Here is a 26,912-nt window from a genome sequence, read left to right as displayed (position 1 = left end):
TAGATCTATGGTGGCAGTTTACCAGCTCATGTATTGCAATATTTTTCTATATTTATGTGATATCTATTCAGGCAATATAACCTAACCAGTCAAAATCAAGGGGAGAGGGGCAAAATTGGAGCTAATTTTCCCATGACAGGGAAAAATAAAAATTAGCCATATAATACCACAAAGGCAAAGGTATACTAAAGAAAACTGACCTGTTTCTGGGGATGCTTGAGTTATGTAGGTCCATCTTAGTTTTGACAAGATGTTTGAAGACGCAAAATTTCAGCTGCGGGGGGGGGGGTAAAAAATACAAACTGAATCACAAAACCTGCTTCTCAATTACCCTGGCTGACTAATACCGAAAATATAACAGTTCAAAATAGGGATGAAAGCTTTTAATCGACTATTCACTGTCGATTAAAAGGTTTCATCCCTATTTTGAACTGTTATATTTTCGTCATGGAAAGGCAGTGTGGTCTTCAAAGTTATCTGATTAATACCATTATTGTTAGATCCGTGGAGGCTCTTTACCTACTCAAGCATCGTCATGTTTTTCTATATTTATTTGGTATCTTTTCAGGCAATACATCTATGGTTCCGTAATTTCTAAGCGCTGAGTAATTCAGTATGCAGGATTAAAACTGCATCTAATTCACGCAAACAGTTACTTTTGTTATAAGTCACCCGTTATATAATGATCCAAGATTCTTATTCCTTAACTAGTGCTGAACACTCTTAAGAAATTCCAGGTTCCAACAGATTAACTAATTAACGGATTAACTAAAACTGACATTATTGGAATCTGCATGTCCTGTTTGACTTTTCGCTTTGACAAAAGAAAAAGGTGATAAAATTGAACAAGGTCAGAAGAGGTCACTACAAATCATCTACAGAGATTCCCCGTTGCCTTACTCTTTTCCTAAAAGCATTTGAACTTGACCCCCTTTTTGTCCGTCGTGAAAAACTCTGCCAGAAATTTGCCCCAACCCTCAATTTTCATCCTCCTCAATCCCGTCTACAACCCTCAACCTGCCTCAACCCTCCTCCTCAATTCCGTCTACAAGAGCTTCCTCTTAGATAGCCAGCTTCCAGCGTATTTACCGATTAGTCCAATTAGCATCAGAATGAGATCTTGGCAATGCTTACGTGAGGAAAAACAACCACACACTCTTACCTCGTGTTCCGGAAAAAGGCCAATATAAACAAAGAATAATAATAAACGCACGTGCAGTTAAAATGCGCAGTTTAGCGAATTTTTTCAACTAAAAGAAATGGACAAAAGGTCGAACTTTAGCGCAAACAGCGGGGTATTGGGGAGGGGGTAACCTCCTCGTATTCATAATAATTTCTGTTCGTTTTAAGTTTTAATATAGCTCCTTACTTTCAATTAAAGAAAAATGTGTTTTTTATCCATTAAATTTCTTATCGGGTCAATAATGTCGGGTAGTCCAGCTCTCCCTCCATGAAAATTCCTTCCCATTGAAAAATTCTTCCATGGAAAGATCCTCCCAGGTAACACCACTCCCCACCAGACCCCCCCCTAAAAAGTGTCTGTATACTTCCCAATAGCCAATACTATATGTAAGCAATGGACAAAGTTCAAAGCTTGTACCCCTTCCCCTGGGGGTTGTGGGGGGGTCATGTCATCTTCAAAGACATAGTTATTAAATTTTTTCGACTATGCTGAACAAAATAGCTATCTCAAAACTATGATCGGACAACTTTGGGAAGAAATGGGCGTGAGAGAGGACTAGCTACCCTCCAATATTTTCGGTCACTTTAAAAGGGCACTAGAACTTTTGATTACCGACCAATGAGCCTTATCCCAATCTTCTAGGGTAACTGGTTCGATACGGTCACCCCTGGGAAAAACAAACAAAAACAAATAAATACACATCCGTGATTTTGCTTCTGGCAAAAAGTGCAAAATCCCCATTTTTGTATATAGGAACTTGAAACATCTGCAATAGGGTTCTCATATGTGCTTGTTTTCGGGTGTTTCCCACCTTTTTCGAAAATTGGACATATTTTTTCAGGCTCGGATTTTTTGATGGGCAATATTAAACTTGACAAATTCTATATATTTTGAATAAGCATTTCGATTTTTCTGATGTATCTATTATTACCAAGGCTCTGTTCCTTAGAGTTCTGGTTACTACTAAGGCCCATCGCTCCTTACTTACAATTTGGGGTACCGAACAGTTTGTTCAAACACACATTGATCCCACCAATGAAAATTTTGGTTTAACTCTCTGTCTCATACACCACAATCTTTAGAATGTGAAAAATCACATCTATCTTGAACCTGTTGGTTAACATAGGCCCCGCCTTCAATATAGCTAAGTAATTAACTTCGATTAAATGCAATTGATTGTAATTACTTATTGAAGAAGCGCAATTATATGTTCCATTGAACCTGTTTGAACAGAAAAATAAATTTTACCCGAGTGATTTAAAAATTGGAAAAAATAATCAAAACCTAACTTTACCTCTCTATACACCTAAAACCATAAACCCTAAAACCCTATACCATAAAAAAATGAGAAAACATCAGTGCTAGCCAAAACCTTATTTAGGGGAGGACTTAGGGGGGTTTAAACCCCCGTTGAAATGTTTGTCTGACTGGTAAAAACGCGATAAAGTGCATAAAAACACATTTGTAGTGCGTCCTTTAAATTTTTTTTTTGTAACTCCCTCTCAGAACAAAAATTCTGGATTCGGCTCTGGGGCTAAGCATGCGATGAAAAACGATTTATAGGTTTTTGGCAATGGCGGTTGCAATGGTTTAGTTTTCATTTCGGTAGGACACCATTTTTGAGCGTTATCAGCAAGACCTTATTCAGGGGGGGGGGTAACAGGTTTGACTCCCCCTCCCCCCGAAATTTTAGACTAACTGGTAAAAACACAAAAAATACATCGAAACAAAACTTTGATGCTTTTTCTAAGTTTTTTTGGTAAAACCCCCTCCAAAAAGTCCCCCTCCCCGAAAAAAAATTCCTGGATACGCAGCTTCAAATGGCAATTTTTCCTTACTTGACCGTTACTTTCTCTTTTAATTTTCTTTTTTAATATTTTCGTTTACTATGGGTTGAACTTCGTTCTTAACTAAGCCACTGCGAATGTTGCAGCCATGATGTTGTACAACTGAACAAAAAATTACAGTTGAAATGACAAAAAAAAATAGAGTTAATATTATTGAAACTCTATAGCACCGTTTAAGAAAGTTTCTAACAGGAATATTTCTAATTTATCCCGATAGAAAAATACACCAAGGATTTTCAATCTAGAAAACAACTAATTGCCGCTTTTTGAGCTCTGACGCACAATAAACAAATAATTAATTTAATATATTTCAATAAGTGCTACTGAACACAGTTCAGTAATTGCAATTGCCCATTGAACGCCAAAAATTGCAAAAATTAATTCCAGTACGATATTGAGTGCGGGGAGATAAACACTTATTGTTTGTAAGTTCGGTCAAGTTCAATATAAATTAAATTACAAAAAAATATTATCGCAAAACTCCAAGGGGGGACTTTCAAAAATTGCCTACACCATATGGCACGTGACAGACATGGCCAAAGTATCTCAAGCACGGCAGAACTGTCCCAAGCATTGGGACTATGCCAAGCGTGAGGCGACTGTGCAGCACACGTGTCGCTCCAAGATGTACACCAGATGGGGAAAATAGGCAGTCCCAAGCAAAAATCCTTGTTTAAGACATGTCGTTTTTTCTTCTTAAAACTGTTCAACCTATGTCGAGGATTTATCATTCTACAGAAGCGAAAATCCCACTAAGATTTTCTTATGTTGTTATCTTACAACTGTGCTATCACTGACTCAGAAATTAAAAAAAAAAAAAAAAAAAAAAAAAAAAAAAAAAAAAAAAAAAAAAAAAAAAAAACGGAGACTTGAAACAACTGATCACATAGCGCTAAAATAAGATTAACCTTCAGTATGAAAACATGTCAAGTTGGCTTAAAATTTATTGACAACTAATAAAAATGACAAAAAAAGCCTATCTCTAAACATCTCAGAAAAAGGGACTGTATAAAAACATTATTTAGTCTGCCGTGCTTGCGATGAGGCACGTAAACAACAGGGACATCTCCAGAGTCCAAAGTCTCCGAAAAGACTTGACTTACTTTTGACTTAAAGCTCTTGCTCGGCAGCGTCACCAGCGTAGAAGGAACTAGACGTCAGCACTATCAGTCGTCTCCAGAGTAGTCTGTTCTGGCGAGGGTAGGAGCTTCATTGGGGTCGATGCACCGCATAGTGAGTCGATCGCGGATGATATCCGCCCATCTCGAACGTAGTCAACCTCTGGGGTGTTTCCAGCCGTTTGCAGTTGGCTCTAAGTCAAATAAGTCGGGGAGGTGTTTAAGTGGGTAGATATAGGTAGATAATTATCTACCTATATAATTGACTATGTCAATAGCTCCCAGCCAGTCCCTTAACTTCAGCTGTGAAATCAACATGCGTGACATTTTGCGACGAGTAAGAGAAGCCAGAGGCAAAGCAGATGTTTTTCATTATACAGTCTGTTTTGCTCAACTTATCCTATTTTTTCTCACGGCTTGGGAATCGGGAATTTTCAGAAACACTTTTTTAGGATAGGATGGAGTAGGGGGACTTGAACTGGGGTAAGAATTTTTTCTAAAGGTAATTTTTCTCTTTTCCACACAGAAGAGCACGCACTCTGGCCATGGAGTCTTTGTGGGGATTTGTAGATTGTTATGTAACTATTGTACTGTTATATGGAAAAATGAATCTATCTATCTATCTGTTTCCTCTTTTTTGAATGGGTGTTGTCTGATACGTTCTACAGCTAGTTTACAATAACTGCAAGATATCTGTGTCTATTTTGCAGATACTAATTTAGACCCAGAAACCAATTCTTAGAAAGCCTGATTCCAATGCATACCTTCTATTTCCCCTATAAATAGGATTGAACCTACCCGATTAATGGTTCTTTCACACTTTGCCGTGATGGCTTATACGCTCAAGATTGTATGCTACGTCAGGGACTCTTACGATGCAAATTTTGTCCATAACGTAGACCGTTCAGTGTAGATTCGAGCTCTGCTTAGAATTTTGTGTAATAACGTAAAGCTTACGTTATGTTAGGGAAGTCTTTATAGTAGTAAAAAATTGAATTCCTCGATAGCAATTAATAATTCTGAAAATAAATCTTATGAACTTTCCCTACAGTCTTACACGCTTGATCAGAAGCGTCAATTCAAAGGAATCATCGAGGGGGAAATGAATTTTTTCAAAATCTAGGCAGGGATTTTTTTTCTTTTTACACTTTGTCAATGAAGGCAAAAATAATCCATTTTTCAACGGAAATATAAATAAAAAGGTGTTTTTCAGAATCTCGGGGGGATGTTTACCCTAGTCCCCAAATGAAATCACTGACATATGATCTCTATTCCACATTTTTATTTTTGAATAGTTCTGCGTGTGATGATTTTAAACGATTATTATATTGATTTTATGGATTTTACGTCAACCTTGTGTGAAAGGGTATACCTAACGTCATGCTTAACCTGATGTAATTTAACCACTTAGCATAGACAATTACATAGGTAGTGTAAAAGCTGCTTAAGGAATAAATGAGGATGAAGAGGTTGTGCCTGGTAGCGAGAAAATTGATCGAGTAGATAGCATAACTAGAGACAAGATTCAAAGGCAGCGGAAAGATCAGAAGAGCGAGTGAAGTTATGAACAGAGTGGGGTGAAGGAGGAGTATTTTTCAGTAGTAGTAGTATTTTTGCACATGATTTTTAGTTATTTTAATAGTTATTAACTTACTATCGTTTCCTAGGTACTACTGGTTCAATATAGCTAAAATCTGGAGGAGTTGCGAACCGACTTTATGTTCAACCATTGGTCAGGCACTCCGAACTTATCAGAGCGTAATAACAAACTCTGATGCAGTAATTACTGATTAAACCACATGATTCAAGAATAGTGTGCACCAGGTGGTGCAAACCGCAAGCCACACGTGGCGAAGGTGTCCCAAGCGTTGTGCAAGGTGTGTCATGCATTTTGAAACAAGTGGTGCTCTGAGATATACACCGGCTGTATGTGAGGAGAAAACCCATCTGATCAAACTGAATGTGTCAACACTACCTAGTAACTGATGCTTCTGGTGGTTCAGCCAAATATTGTGACGCCCTGATGACGAGATATCTCGTCATTAGCCTGAAGAGTATCATCACACATGTAATGCCTGAAACGTATCCCATTGAAGTCTTGGAGGAAACGAGCCGGTGGTCAAAAGAAATTCTGGCTATTCACCGTCAAGTCCAACCTGGAGTCACTTGGCGATTCACGAATTACGACAGAAGTTGGGACCATTTGTCTATCATCAAGCCATTAACTGAGTACAGACTTTCTTGGAGCCAAACATGACTCAGGTTAGGCTTCGACTGCAAACAAGGAGCTCAAACACCACAATGAATCAAGGGCTTGCAGCGTAAATCAAGTATAATTAAGAACTACCTGTTAATTGCCCGCTGAAAATATTTGCTCTACTCTTCAGAGCAATCTGAAAATAGCCATTTCTTTCAGGGTGACAAAGAACTAATTCTATATGGTTTAATTTCTTTCATAGCGATATCAGGCACGTCATGAATCCCTGACAGGTCCTCTGCTTTTTCTCTAGGCTGAATATACCTTTTGAGTCTTTGTTTTAAGGAATCAGCAGATAATTTCATCATGGGAATTTGATGAGAAGACCCTCTAAGAAGACCATTCCAGGTGCATATGGACCGCGAAATAAATAGCTTACTTTGGAAGGATAACCCCCTCAAGGATATATTTCCATAAGGAAGAAGCTGTCTCTCATACCTACAGTAGAAGATGCACCTTCTCCTCTCTCATCTCCCTGCATGCAAGAGTAATTGTAGTCAGAAGCTGTAACCTGAAAATGATCATACTTTTTTTGAAAATTTGTCAAGTCTATCAGTTTTCAACCTTGTGTATTCTACTTACACAATTACCTATTGGGAAATAGTGAGCCCAAATATCATCGAGACTTACTCCTCCTTCCTCCCAATGGCATCCTTTACCCTGGCTAAGCATAGCTCTGGGTGCTAAGCGAAGATGCTTCAAAAAATTCTAGATGATAAGTTCTGAAGATCCCTTATTTGTTCATGGCTTTGTCCAGCCTCCAAAGTCAACCCTCCCCCTCCCCATTTAGTGAGCAGGCTATAACAGCAAAGCCAATTTCTGTTACGGATAATTCCTTGATGTCTTCCAGGGAAGATTTCAAGATGGAATTTGCAACCACTAGTCAGTTGACCCAAGCACTTTTTCAACTGAGAACTGACATTAAATGGGACATTTCTGTTCATGCTAGTTATATTGCCAATAGATATCACACATTGAAAACTCACTATAATTAGTTTGCTCTGATTCAACTGTTCAGAACCAAGTGGCTTCTACAGTGTCTTCTCAATTGTCTTAACTTCCTGTGTCCCAATTACCTGAAACTAATGTTCGTCAGATAGCACGTTCAGGGCACCAGCGTTTTGAAAGACGGTTGAAAATTGTTGCATATGGAATCCCCACCCAGACTGATGATGGAGTTTTCCAGTATAATTATCTGTTACACCCTTATGGAGTTGACATTGGTGCCCCATTTCCTGATTTAGTTTGATATATTATGTCCAGAAAGGCTAAGCAAAAACACAAAAACCCAGCTAGATGCCATCATAAGTGTGCTGCCGTTCTATAGAATTGGATGAGGGGTCCTCTGCCATAGAGAGTGATATTTGTGAGAAGTCGATTTGTGGTGATTGTCTGGACCTGTCCACTGGAGAATATAAATTATCAAGCAAGATGATGCAATCACTTGTCCATGGTCTTGTCCAGCCTCCAAATTCAATCCTCCCCTCCCCCTATAATGAGCAGGCTATGATAACAAAGCTAGGTTATGTTATGGTTAATTCCTTGAAATCTTTCAGGGAAGATCTCAAGACAGAATTTGCTACCACCAGTCAGTTGACCCAAACACTTTGCCAACTGAGAATTAACATTAAATGTGGCATTTCTGCTCAGGATAGTGATATTGCCAATAGAGTATCACACATTGACAATTCACTACAATCAGTGTGCTCTATTTCAACTGTTGACCTAGTGGCTTCTACAGCGTCTACTCAATTGTCTCTACTTCCCATTCTAGAGATCATTTCCAGAGGATTATCTAAGGATAGTTTTAGGTCTTATCTTAAACCAACGTACATTCAACAATAGAGAAAGATTGAGATAGAGTTTCTCCAAAGCCGTTACTGGCGCATAAAGTTTCAGTTGCAGGGTCTTTTTTTACAAGGACAAGTAGCAAGCCTGTCGCCCAACCGTGCAGCAGCGGGGATTTGTCCCTGTGACTAGTGTTACCAAGCAGAGAATTAATCTATGTGATCTGTGAAGAATCTCTGGAGAAACAATCTACGGTAGCAGGCACTACCACAAGGTACGTTAAATGATAACTGTACAAAAAATGTTATTCAGTTTTGCCTAAAAGGGCTATAGTGAAAGATAGTTTACGATTGGTAGGTCCGGCTTTACAGATGAAGAATGATAAATTGTCAAATATCGGGCTTTTTGAAAATCCGATTGGGACCTAAAAAGCAGAAAGCTAACGGATGGGGTGGGAGGAAGTTAATAAGATGGTGTTCATGAAAGTAGGAACTAACTGGAAGGAGTAAAGAGCGAAACTCTGACAGAGTGGGATGGAGGAGGAACATATGCAACAGTGTTGGCTTGGTGCTCCGATGAGTTTGTCGATAGTAGCATTAGCAGTAGTAAGATCATGACCGTACCCTGAATTACTTTTCGAGAGGTGGCGTGGAATCAAAAGAACGAAGGAGGGACTTACCTCCCTTGGACTTTGTGTAACAATCTTGCATTAAGGGTCAACTGTATCCTTCGGGAGGCAATTTCGACCGATGCAGTGTTTGGGAGCCTCGTAAGACCGTCACATGTCCAGCCTAAAGTCCTCATGAATGTGGCCTGATTGCCCAGAGAGGGTGTCAGGCCCGTAGGACGGATGAGCGCCCGGCATTCCGAGGTCTCTCTAGAGTCGTGTTGCTTGAGAATGCAGCACTAATCAGGTGGTAAACTCCATCTCAGGACGTATATCCATATACGGACGGCGAGTAGGGCTTCAACTTGTCCTGTTGAACTTCAGTGCCAGGTTTTTAGCCTTCTAAGTGTGTACAAGCTTCTTTCTGGGGTGACAGTAGTTATATACAACGTCGCAAGAACAGAAAAAAAGAACAAAAATATTTGGGAAAGATATAGTTACGTCCCTGAAGAGGCGACAGAGGACAAGGTCTTCTGCGATCACAAATGTTTCTTATTGGTTGTGGCAAAGCTCAACCTCTTGTGCCGTCTTTCATTGCTCTGGAAAAGGACAGTTTTTTTTCATATTTACGAGAAACAGCTAAATTGCAATCGACTTACTGAAGGGTCTTACACAGGAGAAGCGTCGGGCAGAAAAATTCTTTCTCCACATGAATACACATCACAGATTATGATTGATTCATAGTATTCATCAACGGGATGTGTTTGCAGATGTTTCTGCATTTCTATTCTCCTCAAGGAGGATCTGAATTTCTATCCTCCTCAAGATCTTTAGAAAACGCAGAATAGGTTGACATAGCTAAAAAAAAACACATTACCGAATTGAGGCGCTTGACTCATCTTGTTTTCCAGGGTCCGATAAGATTCTGTTTCCGCGAATGCAATAGGTGTTTCTTTATTATTATTATTTTCTTTTTTTGAGTTTCTAGGTCCTGAGTGGCAAAGAAGTGTATAAGCGTGGGTAGCGGGTTCAAATCTAGAACTCTCCTCTGGGTACTCCCTTTTAATGAGGAGTTACCCACCCTCTGCCACATGGTATACATCAACAAGCCACACTCGTTCGATCATTGCATGGCACAATTACACCCCCACCACGCCTCTTCGCGCCATGCACGGTGCCCTCCACCAGGTGTGCATAATTTTAGGTGGACAACCCCCAAACTTTTTAACGTTTTTCCAACGCCTTTTCAACTTTTAAGTCCTTCCTTAATATATCTCTTTGTTTTTTTCCTTTCTTTAAGGTTGTCACTGTTGGTAATTCTCCGCTTGAATTTTTCGTACAACTTCTGCTCACCAGTGTTTTTTTTTATTATTATTATTATTATTATTATCAATCTTTTTCTGTTTTGCTTCCAGTGGCTTGGGGTCGGAGTGGTGGTCAGTAGCACTTATGGAGAGGTGGAGCTTATGGTTAAACAAATTCCCACGAAATATCTGAATTTATGACACCAGGTGAGGCAGACAACGCCTGGTCCTATGGCAACTAAAAATAAATAAGTTCGTTTCTAGCAGCCTATGTCTTTGTTCTTGATTTTATCTTACCGTTTCCCAGCAACAGATCCATCATTTTTGCCATCAGGCTCGTCAAGTTCCACGCCTGCCCATTGTCCTTGAGCAAATTCAGTAAGTCCCAAGTATCTTAGAACCCCTGTTTTACTTCCTTGCATGGATGTTACTATAACTCGTTCTCCGACTGCAAGGCTTGCCGAGTTCATACTTCCGCCGAGGGTTGCATTACCTAGAAAGACATATATATATATATATATATATATATATATATATATATATATATATATATATATATATATATATATATATATATATATATATATATATATATATATATATATATACATCAGGCTCTACTATAGTCATCCTATAAATATTAGAAAAAAAACAAATAAAGATCAAAACTCAAATGAAGATAGGAAATGTAGTTCTACAATCACATTATGGAGTTCTAAAGAAAACACATATTGCAACTAAAAGCTTCCAATATTTGAAGCATCTTTTAGTTTGAGGACCAAAGCAGGGTCCCTTTTTTACTGTACAGTGTAAAAACTAAATTTCCCTAAAAAATTACCTTACATCTTACCCTCTAGCGATATGATGATGGAGTGATGATTGAGTTGAGCGACATCTGATGCATCCCATTAACTGAGCCATGTTTTGGCAGACCGGTCCTTATCGAGATTCAAAATAACATTTTATTATCAAGACTAGTCTAAATAATAGCTACCGTACTAGAATCAGCTACAAATGACAATTTTTTCCCATAAGACAGTTTTTATTAGCACATGTTTAAATTTTTGGTTACTAAGGGCCGTGGTTTGTTTTTTACTAGGTTGCAGCTATCGCTGCAGGGTGAGCGCTATCTACTGCAGGGTGAGCGTACTCGTATAGACCATTTCACGAGTTTCTAACATTGTTGGAGAATAAATTCTTCTGGTATTGGCATGATTACGGAACAGATCAACTTAATAACCCATGGTACGAGACAATTGGTCATATCTCTTTGTCATTAGTCTGTAATAATTTATACATTATAATTGTGTCTCTTTTAGGTCGACGGAATCCAAGATGGCTGTCAAAAGACAGCCGTGAATTTCACTTTTTGACATTTTGAGTTATATATTGTCCCATGCTACTTCGATATCTCCCTTCGCATTGGTGCAGTCCAAATTTGCTATCTTGACTACCTCTATAAGTCAGTTTTGTAAATCGTGGCAAAACCACGAATATATAGTCAACAACTTACAGGGAAGCCATAAATGTGGCTATAGAATCCATGTCAAAACCGTGAACGTAATTCCACTAATCAGAAAGCCTCTAAAAATGACGTATTCGCGCATTCATGGTTTTGTCTTGTAATATTCGCAACTTTTATCTAGTGATAGCCATGACTCTGCTTTATTCCAAGGTACTTTCGTAACAACTGTACAACCATCACCAGCACTCACAACAGCTTTAGAACCATCAGCAGCACTTCAGGTCGACCAATATGAGGAATGTCCTGTCTTCACGGACTTTGAGCCTCTGGAATCATGTCCGGAATACTTTGTTGAGATGAAAATTCATCCCATTAATGATGCAAGTGATTTTATTCTGGATTCGAACCACATTTTTCCCCAACCACTGGAAACATCTATCAACTGACTTGGAGGCGAATTTCTCGACAGAAGCTCTGACTCAAATGCTGAACCAGTCCACCATCTCAATGCGTCAATGTTGGACCTTCACACCTCTGAAGTTGAGCCTCTTTCAATGTTAATTGCAGAAGCTGAAACTAGCGGTATAGCTTCAGCTATTTTACGAACTGTAAAGCGGGCCCGCGCCATCGAGGAAAGAATCCAGAAAGCTCGAGGTAAACATCCCGTACTTGACCTGTACAAGGAAACCTGTTCCATGAAATGCAGGGACAAGTCTACGGAGGAGGAAAGGAAGCAGATTAATTCAAATTATTGGAACTTTCCCTATGAACAGTGGAGGAAAGAGCTGCCTTTTCTTCTGGAATTCACCTATGAAATACCGAATAGAAGAAAGCTGGTGACAACCACGTGGAAGAAACAGATCAAAGATTCAGCTAATTTACGAACTGTAAAGTGGGCCGGCACCATCGAGGAAAGAATCCAGAAAGCTCGAAATAACCAGCATGTACTTGACTTGTGCAAGGAAACCTGTTTTATGAAATGCAGGGACAAGTCTACGGAGTAGGAAGTGAAGCAGATTATTGCAAATTATTTGGACTTTCCTTACGAACAATGGAGGAAAGAGCTCCCTATTCTTATGGAATTCACCTATGAAATACCAAATAAAAGGAAAACTGGTGACAAACACATGGAAGAAACAGATCAAAGGAAAAGAAAAAAATAGTTTAATTTTTTAAGTCTCTGCCAGTTGACTCTTCAAGAGAAATTGTATGCCGAAAAATGTTCCTGGGTACGCTTGGCTACAAAAATGTCTCAGTGTTGCGCGAACTGCATAAGGGTATAGAGAAAGCTAAAAAAGAAGACAGTTTTAGGACTGAGTGACATGGTGAGAACCGCTACATCAACGTAAAAGAAGAAATTAAACATGATATATACAGTTTTCACCCAACCCCGTGTCACTACAGAAGATACAATGCACCGAACAGAATTTATCTCGACCGCTTTCTTACAATCAATAATACGCACAAAGACAATTGTCGGTTTTAATACGTTTTTTTTTTATTACTATGGGCCGTGGATCGTCCGTTACTAGCCTGCAGCCACTACTGCAAAATAATTTCTTTTTCTTATTCCATTCAAATTTCATTCAGCGAGTAATATTAATAATGAGCCCCCCCCCCCTAGATTTTGAAAATGCCATTTTCGGCATTTGTACTGAAAATACATTTTTTGTTACTTCATTCAAAAAAATGAAAGACAACAAAATTACCCTCCCCCTCAATTTTGAAAAATATATTTTTACCCTCTCCTAAGTTTTCCAAAATCGACGTCACTGTTTTCCATTTGTTTTCAGCTGGATGTAGATGCTACGTTACATCATTCTAGTATGTCTGTGCTAAATTTCGGCTGTGGAAAACCGATTTGTGGTTTATTTTTAACCTCTCCAGATAATCGGTAATATATTTGGAAAATGGCAGATTTAAAGTTCTGACTGTACCACTGGACTCACTGAGTTAAGATAAGGGAGGGTCTATATTTTAAGCTGTTTTTTTTTTGTAGATACTGCGTTTTGAAAGAGGATACCTGCATTATTGTTTACGATGTAAGTTCTGGTTCCATTACATACCACTTGGTGCTGGCTTATCATGATACAAAATTTTGATGTTAGACAAAAGCAATGGTCAAAATTCCAAGTTTACTATTTTTACATTATTTATAAAATGGATTTTATAAATAATTTGTAAATATTGCTCAAACCCGTATTTGCCAGGGCCAACAGCAAATTGTCGTAATTAATGGCGCCACGGATCTTGCTGAAATACAGTAACAAAGAGAAAATGCGTCAATCAAAGAATGACAATCTGATGACCAAGCACGCTAGTTCAATATTCATAAGTCCAGTTGAAATCACGGAAATACGACATCATATTCACAGGTGGTCTGCAAAGCAAATCTGAAATTCGTGAGACAAGGGCGTAGTTCTACTAATAAAAACTAACACCTTGGTATAAGTCGATAGGCTTTCAATCACAGACCCAGCAGGCATGCTGATCCTATCAGGGCTTGCCAATGAAGATACAACAATTAGATGATTGACTCCTGCGGTTAGATCATCACGTTGGTTAGCGTCAAGCCCAGACAGACATGCTTTAATAGATGACGTGTCCACATCAATCACATTTTGTACCTCATCAGTAAGAAAAAAGAAGCGACTCGAAGATCAGTTTTAGATATATCTGAGCCATGACAGCTGAACATTTCAAAAACATGCTTGAATTTTTCACAGTTTTGACCTATACATTGCTTAGGGGGTAGAGAGGGGGGGCGGGTGGCAATAACAAGAAAAGGACTGGTGATCTGAATAATAGGTAATCTAAAAAAAATCGAAGATATAAAGCCGGTACTAAAGCAAGGTACGTGTGTATTAACCAAAACACAATAAGTGAAGTTAGGTTCTTTCGTGAAACAAACTACGATGCAGGTATGTTTTGATTAAATATTTTATATATAGAGGTGGTTAGGTTAGGTTAAGTTAAGTATTTGATATAATGCACTCAACCCCACCCCCTAATGTGCAAATATATAGCCCAAATTTTTGATAAATCTAATGAAATAAAACAAAATATGATGAAAATATAATACATTATTAGGAAAATTATAAAATTACAACTTAGAATAAGAATAGCCTAACCTTTAGAATAACCTAACCTTTTGTCTTTGAGTTTCGTCTTTATGGCTATGAACCGGATTTTCTCATATAAAATTATATGATTTTCTCATATTTCTCATATATTTTCTCATATATGGATTTTCTCATATTTCTCATATATGGCTATGAAACCGGATTTTCTCATAAAATGTACCTGCATCGTAGTTTGTTTCACGAAAGAACCTAACTTCACTTATTGAGTGTGTTCTGAATAATACACAAGTACCGATGCATTATTCGGTAAACACTCGAAAAATGAAGTTTGGCTAGTCATAATGAAATATTTCGAAACATGATGGAAATACAATACACTAGTAACAAAATTGTGAAAACTACAACAAAGAATTATGGTGGGGGGCGCACAAAACGTATTATATTAAATACCTAACCTAATCCAATTAAAATACCATCTCTATAGGCTATATTAAACGTCAAACAGTTCGTGATAACGAACTGTAGTAAGGAGCGACCCGGCTCAATAGTAGCCGAAACTCTAAAAGAAGGAATTTTGATACCAATAGTTAAATCGAAAGAATCGCATTTTAATGCTGATTTTAAATATATAAGTTGCATCAAGTTTAGTCTTACCCATCAAAAGTTACAAGCATGAGAAAATTTGCCTTATTTAAGAAAATAGGGAGACACGCCCCTTAAAAGCCATAGAATCTAAACGAAAATCATACCATCAGATTCAGCGTATTCTTTCGTTTTTCTTCTCTTTCTTCCTTTTTTAAAAATCGGGACAAAATTCGATGATGGTACCATGACTTACACTTGACTTACAGATCTTTCCTTTAATGCTACCAGGAGATTTCAAAGACTATGCATCAATAAATGGAGGAAAAGATAGCTTTTATTCATTATATCAAAACATACCCAAACTCAACTAGGTCGTTCTACGACCTAGTTTTTTTTTAGAAATGAAAAAAGGGAAATCCTTCTGCCGTGTGTAAGCTGCACTTTTCTAAGGATCTTAATAACGACCTACTAGAGATTCGCTGTACTGATACAGTGGATGAAAGCCAATTCTTCATAAGTTTCTAATTTCTTCAAATTTCCCCCCATCCGAGAGGCACCATTCTTACGTGTCTACTTTCAACTCTTCAATGGTCATTATTGTATAATAGCCTAATGACCCCTCCCCCTCCCAAATAAAAAATTCCCACTTTCAATGGAGCCAAAAAAGGGGGAGGAGCACACACATGCCCAAAAAATTTTATCCCGGCCCCTTAGATTTGAAAAAGTATTTCTGTTTAGGGGTTTGAGACCACCCCGAAAAGTTTGTTTAACTCTTAAAAACGTAACAAAAATGGATATAAGGAAATTTTTACGCGTTTTATAGTTTTGTTGTGTTACCCCCCCCCCCCCCAAAAAAAAAAAAAAAATCCTGGCGTAAAACGCCCCCCAAGCAAATCCTGGATACGGCCCTGCACACACCCAATAAAGATCCCGAGGACAGGCCTGGATAAAAGCAAAAAAACAAAAGTAATAGTAGCGAAAAATGACCTGTAAAAGGACTAGATGATTTTCTTGAACAAATCGACGAACTTGGGCTAATGCATCGTTCTGGAGTTTTTCTTACAGGAGTTGAAGCAGCGTTGCCATCTGGCGGTTGGAAAATTGACTCATCAGGCAAGTCTATTGGCTCTCGAGTGAGCCGTGATAGCCTCGAGAAGACACCACGTTTGGGTGCACATTGGAAATATTTAACTCCGCCAACTGAGCCGTCGTTCTTTCCTAAAAATAATTATAATAATTAATCAAAGCTACTCTGAGAGGGTAATTTGCCACTAGGTTATCTGAGGACCCCTGAGAATATTTGAGGTAATACCTTAAAACTAGAATCTGTCCTACTAAAAATGCCAACGTGTACACTTTATGGCGATAGCCAGGTTTACACTAAGATAGGTGAAGCTACATTAACTTAAGAAGATACTGAACAGTTATGACTCGAAAATACCCTTTTTTGTCTTTGATCAACCCTTCAACTATAATTAATTGATAAACCACCAATGAGAATCAAACATGTTTGACTCTTTTACAATAATACGCCCTCCAACCCCTGAAGCCTAGAAGGTTGTTTTTTTTTTTGTTTTTTTTTTTACGGTAAGGATTCAATCAATCTTCTTCAATAGCAGAACATCCTATCTTGATCTAGCAAGACCACCCTACTTTTAATGCAAACTATTTTAGTTTCTCTGGCAGAACTATTTAGAATGGATCGTCTTGCCATAACGCCATAACTTGTAGAGCTTGTGTAAGAGTTCCGAATAAATGACAGAAACCTAAAAGCCAAAACCTAACCTAAAACCTACGAGCTGACGCTTACTTACCCAGAAATCTTGGAAAACCAGTTAAATTTTTGCGTTTTGTGCTGGAGATAGAGATAATCAGTTTTAACGAAAGTTAGCCTATATCATCGGAAAGAGTGAAATCTGTTTTCTTTTTTTCAATCAAATAGAGAAAATTTTCTTTTTAAAGATCAAGAAGGACAGTCCCTAAAAATCTTCTAGCATATCTGTGCTAAAAAGTAGCTCAAAGGTATTATCATTCGAGCAATTTGGCCACTTTGGTTCCATCTGATGTCACCCGCTTTGATTGACAAACTCGCCGACAAAAGGAATGTGAAATTTCACCATCTTTTCAATCAAGTTTCATAGCCAAACAACAGATTCTTGACACCTCTTAATGTCTCAATGATGGCTAGTCCCTTATGAAAACTCGCTAAGAAGTCCTTCGTCTTCGTGACAGTCAGCCGACACAGAAGCTCGCAAAATCATATTTAAGGTACAGAATCATCTTAAAAAATCCCCAAATCTGTAAAAAAAAATGGTAAAATTCTAGTTGATTGACTTTTGGCTATCTCGGAAAGGGGTTAGGGTAAGAAAATGAAACTTTCACGGATGAGTCTAAAGGCTAAAGTATGTCCCGGGAAGGTATTTTGAAGTACCCACCTCTACTCATTCTCCCTCAAGAGGGCCCTGACCTTTGAAGACCTTTAAAAATATGTGTGTTATAACAGTGAAACCTTGCAAAATAGATCTTCTGCTTGAACGAAGTACAACAAAATTGTTTTCAGCTTCACAACTTTGCTCAATCCCAATTTATAAGGTTTTAAAGATATGCAAATACATTTCGTAAATTGTGAAAAAAAAACATTGATATGGCTCAGAATTCAACTCAAATAACAGGAATTGCATTTTCAGAACTAAAGGCAGAGAAAAGGCAATTGGTAACTGAAAATTAAGGTAAAATGTTGTTTTGTCAAAATTTCAATAGGTATAAATAGACCTGTCATGTAGGCGAATTTCAGGGCCCTCTAGAGGGAGAAGGAGTGGAGGTGGGTACTTCAAAATACCTTTCCGGGACAAACTTTAGACTCATCCCTGAAAGTTTTATTTTTCTAACCTAACCCCTTTCGGAGATAGCCAAAAGTCAATCAACTAGAATTTTACCAAAAAAAAAAAAAAAAAAAAAAAAAAAAAAAAAAAAAAAAAAAAAAAAAAAATGGTATGTGGGTGGAATACCTGACAGCTGATGTAACTGTAGATTGAAAACTGACAGTAGACAGTAGTCTTATAATGTGCATTACTAAATTAATGCGCCTTAAAAGGAAAGTCGAGAAGTCAAGTGTCCATACCGTAAGCCCAAATATATACAAATTAAGGAGGGAATAAGAATCAGCAATAGCCAGTCTTGAGATACATATCACATATTTAAGTGATGTCAATCCCATACAGGCGGATTTAGATTTTTTGCTAATTATGGTCTCTTTTTTCGCCTTTTGATATTAAATACATTCGAAATTACCTCTTTAAGTATGCGAAACATTTGTTTCGACTGCTTCTTTAGACTAACAATAATTATTTGTGTGTAATAATTATAATTAATAATATAATAAAATAATTAGTCATAATTTTAATTAATAATAATTAATAATCAAATAATTATACAATGAAGTAACAAAAGTATTAATGGTAGTAATGATAATAATATATCAATAATTATTAAATGAGAGATGGGTTCCCGACGAAGTTTACTGGTAAAAGCATTCTTTACTAATTTTATTGTATATTTAATTATTTTTTAAGATTGATTGTACTTAGTTTGTTTTTTTATACATATCACAGTCAAGATACTTTACAAGTACGCGAAATATTTACTTCGACTGTCTCTTTAGAAATCGACTGTCCCTTAAATCGAGCACAAATAACTAGCAACCATAAAACTTAAAAAGAACAAAAATTATTAACTATATGAGGGGTGATGCCCCCTCTTCAACATCTTGCTCTTAACACTTAAGTTTTTTAGTACTTATAAAAAAGCTTCTTATTGTTCTAATGAAATCAGCAGTGTGTGTTTCAGAAGTTGTTCTTAAAGAACTGGGACAAAAATTCAAACTTTAGCGTAAAGAGTGAGGATTAAGAAGGAGTCAACCCCCCTGATGTATGTAATAATTTCCTTTCGATTTGAGTTTTAATGTTGCTCCTTACTTTCAGTAAAAAAAACTTATTTTTTGGTTAATTTCTGATCGTTTTTAAATAATGCCGGGAAATCCAGCTTCCCCTCCACAGAAAGATCCTCTAGACCAGTGGTTCTCGACCGGGGTCCACATGGACCCTAGGGTTCCATGTAATATTTCCGGGGGTCCACAGGCAAAGCAAAACAAATTGGGGGTCCACAATGATATTTTGGGGGTCCATGAAGAAAACTAACTCAGACCGCTCTTTATTTTTAAGAATTTGATTTCTACTGTAATTTACATTATTTTGAATCGGTTTAGTGACCTACTAGGAATGGATATACCGATTTGGGTTTCAATTCCTTTCGAAGTTAATGTTGCCGAAGTAGGATTATCTTTGCAAGAGCCCCTCATCGAATTACAAAGTAATGAAATAATGCGTGCAAAATTCAAAGATGGAAAGTACAATATATGGAAAACAAACGATGGTGCTACAAAGTACCCTTTGCTCTGGGATAAAGCGCAGTTCTACGTTATTGCTTTTCCTACATCTTATCTTGTTGGGATTTAGTGCGTATTTCTCAAATTTTATCAAAAGCTCGCAATAGACTTGACATTGTGAAAAGGGGTGATCTTCGACTATCATTAACATCGATATAACCAAATATAAAGAAACTTGTCGAGAAGCATCAACCACAGGGATCTCATTGAATAAACATGCCTTTTCCTTTTTTTTTAATCACACACTTAATTTCAACTGCTTTTTTTTTATCCAGTTTACATAAATAATGTTGGAGTGAATTAAACAGCCTGAGGAGCTCTACTCTCCATGAGCTTTAGCTGCTTGCCAATCGAAGAAACTTGTAGAAACTTGTAATATTGTAGTTATTATCACAATAATAGTAATAATAATAATAATTATTATTATTATTATATTAGAATATTTTATTTGTATTAAATTAGTTTTCATTTAAAAGAGCTTAATCATATGCTATTTGTTTGATAATTAAAACCTTAAAATTGTTCTTATGTCCAATAGCTATGAAGGGGTCCACCAAGATAAAAAGAAGGTAAAAGGGGTCCATGGGAGAAAAAAGGTTGAGAACCACTGCTCTAGACAATCCAATCTCAGTTAAGACTTACCCCGTTCAATTGCCATTCACCTTCACATGTAAAATTGAATCAACAAAGAGCAAGTAAGACAAATAAAAAAAAACTTTGTATAGGACTTCTGGCATATTCCCCCTTAAAAGTTCACCCCCCGAAAAAATTTCCCTTCCCATGAAGAATTATCCTCGTGGAAAATCCCCATCCAGCGGAAAATTCACCCCCCCCCAAAAAAAAAATGTGTATCCTTACCAATAAAAATACTATACGTAAACAATGGGTAAATTCCACGACTTACAGAGCTTCCCCCAGTGGCTGTGGGGAACATATTATCCCCAAGGGCAGAGTTACTGGGCTTTTCAACTATGCTGAACACAATGGTTTTCTCACGATTTTGACCAGCCGACTTTCAGGAAAAAGGAGGGGAGGTATGAGGGGGGCAAGTTGCCATCCATCTTTTTAGTCACTTAAAAAGCACCAGAACTTTTAGTTTTCGCTTGAGTGAGCCCTTTCTTGATGTTCCAAGACTACAGTTTCGATGCGATCACCCTTGGGCAAAAACAACAAACAAACACTCACTCGTGATCTTTCTTCTGGCAAAAACAGAAAATTCCGCATTTTTGCAGATAGTAGCTTGAGACTTCTATAGTGTTCACAAATACGTTAAATCTGATGGTGGGGTTTTCACTAAGGAGATGTTTCCCCCCTTTTTCAAAAATCAGGCAAATTTTATCAGGCTCGTAGCTTTTGATGGGTAACACTAAACTTAATTAATTGTATTAAATGGAATCAGCATAATAGTACGATTCTTTTGGTATATCCATTGCAAGGCCGTATCCAGGGGAGAGGTTAGGAGATTTGACCCCCCCCCCAAACATTTGTCCAACTCATAAAAAAAACATAACAAAAGTGAATATAAACAGACTTTCAATGCGTTTTGTGTACCACCTCCCCCCCCCCGAAAAATTATTTTGTAACCCCCTCTGCCCCAAAGAATTCTGGATACGGCCCTGATCCACTGATATCGAAATTCTGTATTTAGAGTTTTATTCTTCTTGAGATTTAAAGGTTGGAACACAGACAAAGAGAGGGGCTTTTCGCAAAATCGCCCCATTTGTACTTTTTATGGCTTAAATCTATACAGAGTAATTAATAGGGCGAATTTGATTTTTTTTTTTTTTTCTACTGGCTTAAGGTTTCAGGACGGCAAACCAAACAGATTTTAGAGGGGGGAACTGTCTTCCCAAAAACGAGCAGTAACGTGACTGACTTGCAAAAAAACGTCACCCACATAAACGTACTTTTTACCGCAGATTGTAATCGTTATTTTTCTCTTTGGTTGGTTTTTCGAGATGGGCCTTAAGAAAACAGTCTAGAAGTCAAATGTTCTCCGGTCAACAAAATAGGAATACCTTCACTTACGATGAAAAGAGACAGATGTTAAGTGATTGCAAGAGATGCTTTCAGTAAAATACTTATTTCCAATTTAGGCTTCCTTGAGATACGAGTTTCCCGAGACATATATTTTACATTTAGCTGGGCAGAGTAACACAGTTACGCTTGGTAACGACAGAACCTTATTTATATATAATAAGGCCAAATCATATATTTTCTTTTTTTTTTAGCTATTCTCGCAATGCGTCTCTCTTGTTTCGCCCCAGGTACCTGTAAATTGAATCAACTGTGACGAAACAAAAACTGCACTAACAGGTGACAGAAATACATTGAAAATATATAGTTTGGGTAGTATATTTGTGTATTAGGGGGATTGAGGGTAAAGTAGAGCAGGTCTGAATACAAAATTTGCTAGCTACAATTATTCTGCATATTATGAAGTACGAATTGTGTCCTTAGGATCAACCTAACTTCACTTCTTGGGTGTGGTGGCTATATGACACAGATACCTATATATATATATATATATATATATATATATATATATATATATATATATATCATGAAAAGAGAAATCACCAATGCAACAGCACAAACACATAAAAAAAAAAAAAAAAAAAAAAAAACAGAAGGAGAAAAGGAAGACTGTTTTCCTAAATTAGTGATTAATATAGACCAGCACTTGAATGAGCCCTTAACCCTACCATCTACAATCACATAGGTCAAACAGCATAGCCAAACACAATCAACCATAAAGAATAATCCATGGACAGGCAGTCATGTCGTCAATAAGCATAAGTCGTCATTTACCAAACAATAGAAAAAATAATAAAGACAAATAATTCAGAGGCAACAACCCAACACAAGGGCTCATCAGGAGAATACACTGGCCTATAGGGTTTCGCCACTTTAGATTCTCTACCCAGCCAAGTGTTGTGGCTACCACAGAATATCCATGGCATCCCCGTGTCAGGTATCACCCCCAAAATACATGCCTATGAAAAAAAAAACAGCAAATGTAAAACAACCAAGTAACACCTAAACAAGCTTATCCTGTTAATATATCCCTCTTTTTAGGAACAATAGGTAAACTAATTACCAAATCACAAATATTAACTCATTGCAAAAAAAAATTAATGAACTAAACAATTATAGAATTCATCTTTACCATGTGGCTATTTAAAAAAAAAAAAATCCGCTCTATTAGAAACACAATTCAAAATAAATGGCGCTGCATCATCATTTGTTGAACCTCCGAAATTAGTTGAAAATTTCTTTAAGTATTTCCAGATAATTCTTTTGATATTTATTTAAAAGTTCGTTATAATGAAAACTAAATTTTTTAAATTGCCAAGTTAATTTATTTGCAAAAAAACCTCTTGATATCAATTTTTGGCTTAAGATTTTACATCTATTTTTAAAAATCAATATAATTACTACAAATCTTTGCATAACGAAGTAACTGTGAGAAAAACGCAGAATATGTGATATTTGAGTGTATATTACTTTCAGGGAATGGGAAACTAATCACTTCAAAATCAAAATCATCCGTTTTATTATACATTTTAAAACTTAATTTATTATTATCACAAATATTAACATTTAAATCTAAGAAATGATCTTCATGACCAGCGCCATGACTAGGTTCAAGAGTAAGCTCTGATGGATATATATTTTTAGAAATATCAATGAAATCCTTACAATTTAAGACCAAAATATCATCCAAATATCTTTTATTATTTGACAAAACATGTTTTAAATTATTTGGATTATTCTTATCCATCATATATTTATATTCTAGTTGACTTAAAAACAAGTCAGCTATAAATGGGCTGGCATTCCCCTCCATGGGAATTCCCACTATATATATATATATATATATATATATATATATATATATATATATATATATATATATATATATATATATATATATATATATATATATATATATATATATATATATATATATATATATATACTGGTCAATTAGGAGATGCTAACGTAAGTTATGCCTTTGCAAAAGAAGAACAGCTAAATTTTTCCACAGTCATTCTCCAAGTTTTGGCTATTATCCTTATATAATGTGCCACTTAAGCAGCCTACATTACAGATTCAATAAACATTAGGTTACGATTAGTCAATAAAAAACGATTTGTCACTCGCAAACCGGCTTAAATTGAGTACACAAGGTATAATTCTTCTTAGATTGTTTGTAGACGCTAGTGCTTAATCGCCAAGCCCCAGTGGCAAAATCGAACTCCAGGTTCTGTACTACTAAGGAGAGATCAATCCCACTTTCACAATGGTGCAAAATTGTGCACAATGGTGGCACAACTGTGCCACCATTCGGTTGCAACGTAAGCTCTTTAGCCAGAGTCAATTATTCGTAGGTGTTCATTGGTCCAACTCTTAAGGAGGCGAAGACCCTTCCTAGGGGTCAATGAGTTTCAATGTAAGCTCCTTAGCAGAAGTCAATTCATCGTAGGAGCTCAGTGGCCCAAATCTAAAGGGGGGTGAGAACTTTCCTCAACCAAGAGACACAAAACGGATTTACATACCACAGATATTAAATTGTTTTAATTTACAAATGCATAAATGAAAAGAGTCGACGAGTTGAAGAAAAAGATCAAGAGAGAGACGAAAAAGACGAGTTGAAGAAAAAGATCAAGAAAACTTGTCAAAAGATCAAGCTATGTATCTGCACCCCTCGCCCAATTTGTTTTGCGCCCCTCGTCTTCAGTTATATTCAGATTCTCGAGAAAATTACTTTCTATTTTTTATTCCAGTTTGAAAACGAGCTATTTTTAAAAGTATTATTTTCAACCTTTCAGTAAACTAAATATTCTTTAGTTTTTTTTTTAATTTAATTCCCTTCCTGGATCGGTTACGAGTTGCTTATTTCGAGTGAGAAAACTACGATGTCTGTATATTTTTTATTCAATACTTAATACGTAGAGGCGGTTAAGTTAAAATTTTAATATGATGCGTTCTGCGCGGTCTGCTTTCCATAATTCTTTGTCGAAGTTTCCATTATTTTGTTTTTAAAGTATTGTATTATCACCATATTATCACCGTTAAAAATTTATCCTTTTTTTTTCTTTTTTTTTATGATGAGAGATGGCTGTTTAGAGATTGCATATTGTATCGTCTGCTTTTTTCTTCTTTTTTTTTTTTTAGCGCATTTCTTTGATTTTGAATTAATAGTTATCATTAATTTGTTATAGTTTTGCTGCTGAACAGGGACATTTTAGGTCCCTAAATTGAGCAGCATATTATTGATTGTAAGTGCAATTTAGTACATTTTTCTTTGATGAAATAAACGCATACCTACCTACCTACCATGCTTTGGTATATTTCATTAGGATTAACTTAACTTCACTTGTTGAGTGCACTCCGTTTAACAAACAAGTACCATAATTAATAATTTATTTTACAATCATTATTATTTCAATTTTACTATTATTATTATAGAATTAGTTTTTATTTCCCTATTTATTTAGTAGTTTATTCATTACTTTTATATATTGACTGCGCTTTCTACTTTCTCTTTTATCAAAAATTTACTTAATAATTATGACCGTTTGATTATTTGTTTGATATTTTGCGCCCCAAAAATTTCTACACCCGGGGCAAGTGTTTCCTCTGTCCCCTAAAACAGCCAATGTGGCACGGAGAGAGTGATCTCTCACCTATTTTTTAGTTTTAAAGAGAAATATGACAATTGTTGCGACAATGCCAATAACTCTATGTCTGGGATCAAACAGGGGTGTCGCTTCGATGAGACAAGGAGGCAGCCGCCTCCCCCCAATAATTGGGAGAAAAAACTTTTATGTAGCCCATGCCCACTAGCTATCTGAATATCAACACCTTTTGCCCCACCCCAACATTGAAAATTCTGGAGGTACCTCCGGGGGATAAAAAATGCTACCGCTGCCATGGGCAGTTCAAGACCCACTAGGGGAGGGGGGGGGGGGGAAATGGGATCCGTACCACAACATTTAATTAAAAAACATTTAATTAATAAAAAATAATCACGGAAACGTCACTTTGCTTAGTCTTGCTCAACTTTTGAGAACTTGAGTTCATAAGATAAAATGGAAGTGATGCGCTGGCGGATCCAGCGCAGATCCGCCAAGGGGGCCTGGGGCAGAGACCCCAGGCCCCCAAGATTTTTAGTTTCACCCTCATTTCTTTTTTCCGTTTTCACTCTTTTTAAAAATAAATTTGTCAATTATTGGTGCCCTTATCACATTGCCCCCCCCCCCCGCAGATGCTCTAGATCCAACCCTGATGGGGTGGCTGAAAAGAACGCTCTAGTGCAAGTAGAGAGATCCTGTGGTAGAGGGGCTGGACAAGACACCGACAATGAACAATTTAGGCATTAATGACATGGCATATAAAAATCAATGAATAATAGCCATACTAATAACAATTCGTGAATAATAGCTTATGATAGGTGAATTGACTTGAAGGACCGAATCAGAAATGAAGAATAGCCTAATTGCCAAATTTATGTGATTCAAATTTAATGCAATTCTAATACACACAATTTGTAGCATGATTGCGAAAACAATGAAAACATCATCATAAATTTCAATACAACTGCTCTCATCTTCGAAGGGATACTAACTCTCCACCACCCGGAGTACATCTTGAAACACTTCGCGTGGCGCACAGTACCGCAACGCTTGGCACAGTTTTGACACACTTGGCAAACGCCACTTGGTGTACATAATTTCTGAGACTGAGAGCAGCCCCTAGCTCACTTTCGTGGTACTAGGCACACAAGATATATTCTCAGGGTACTTAAGACGTGTCTTGTTCATTTATTTAAATAATGATTCATAAATTTCTTTTAAGCTTATTTCTTTTGTGAATTGTTATCAGCTGTGCTTATTTGAGATCACTCAATGTCTTCAAATCTGACAGGCAGATTGTGAGCATAATACCACGAACGTAAAAATAATTGAATTTGAATTTATGAGTTTCTCTGTGTTTCCACAACCAAGTTACAAACTGCATATATTAAGTTGCATCCAAATGAAAGTACATAAATTATGTAATTATCCAGGGTTGCCACCACTATTTCTGGTGTTTTTTTTATGCAAAATAAATCACTAAATCAAAACTTAAACCTAACTGAAGAAAATCTCTAAATAAACCGAAAAATTGCTAAAACAGTATTTTTTTTTCTTCACCAGGTTGCAAGGCCGAAATTATCTTTCAT

The 26,912-nt window shown here is 36.8% G+C and overlaps 1 protein-coding gene across 4 annotated transcripts in view; it reads right to left on the bottom strand.

Moving 5' to 3' along the window:
- Positions 1-26,912, bottom strand: part of LOC136040250 (CAP-Gly domain-containing linker protein 1-like) — a 185,626-nt gene that overhangs the window by 125,843 nt on the left and 32,871 nt on the right. For all 4 annotated transcript variants that reach the window (XM_065724461.1, XM_065724462.1, XM_065724463.1 and 1 more), the window contains 2 exons: positions 16,225-16,455; positions 10,402-10,597 (listed from right to left, as the gene is read on the bottom strand). In XM_065724461.1, coding sequence (XP_065580533.1) covers positions 10,402-10,597; positions 16,225-16,455 — 427 coding nt within the window. The remainder of the gene's footprint in view (positions 1-10,401; positions 10,598-16,224; positions 16,456-26,912) is intronic.

This window comes from Artemia franciscana, chromosome 20 (genome assembly GCF_032884065.1).
Source record: "Artemia franciscana chromosome 20, ASM3288406v1, whole genome shotgun sequence".
NCBI classification, from domain to species: Eukaryota; Metazoa; Arthropoda; class Branchiopoda; order Anostraca; family Artemiidae; genus Artemia; species Artemia franciscana.
Note: the sequence above shows the minus strand (reverse complement) of the source record. Positions and strands in the feature narration are given on the sequence as shown.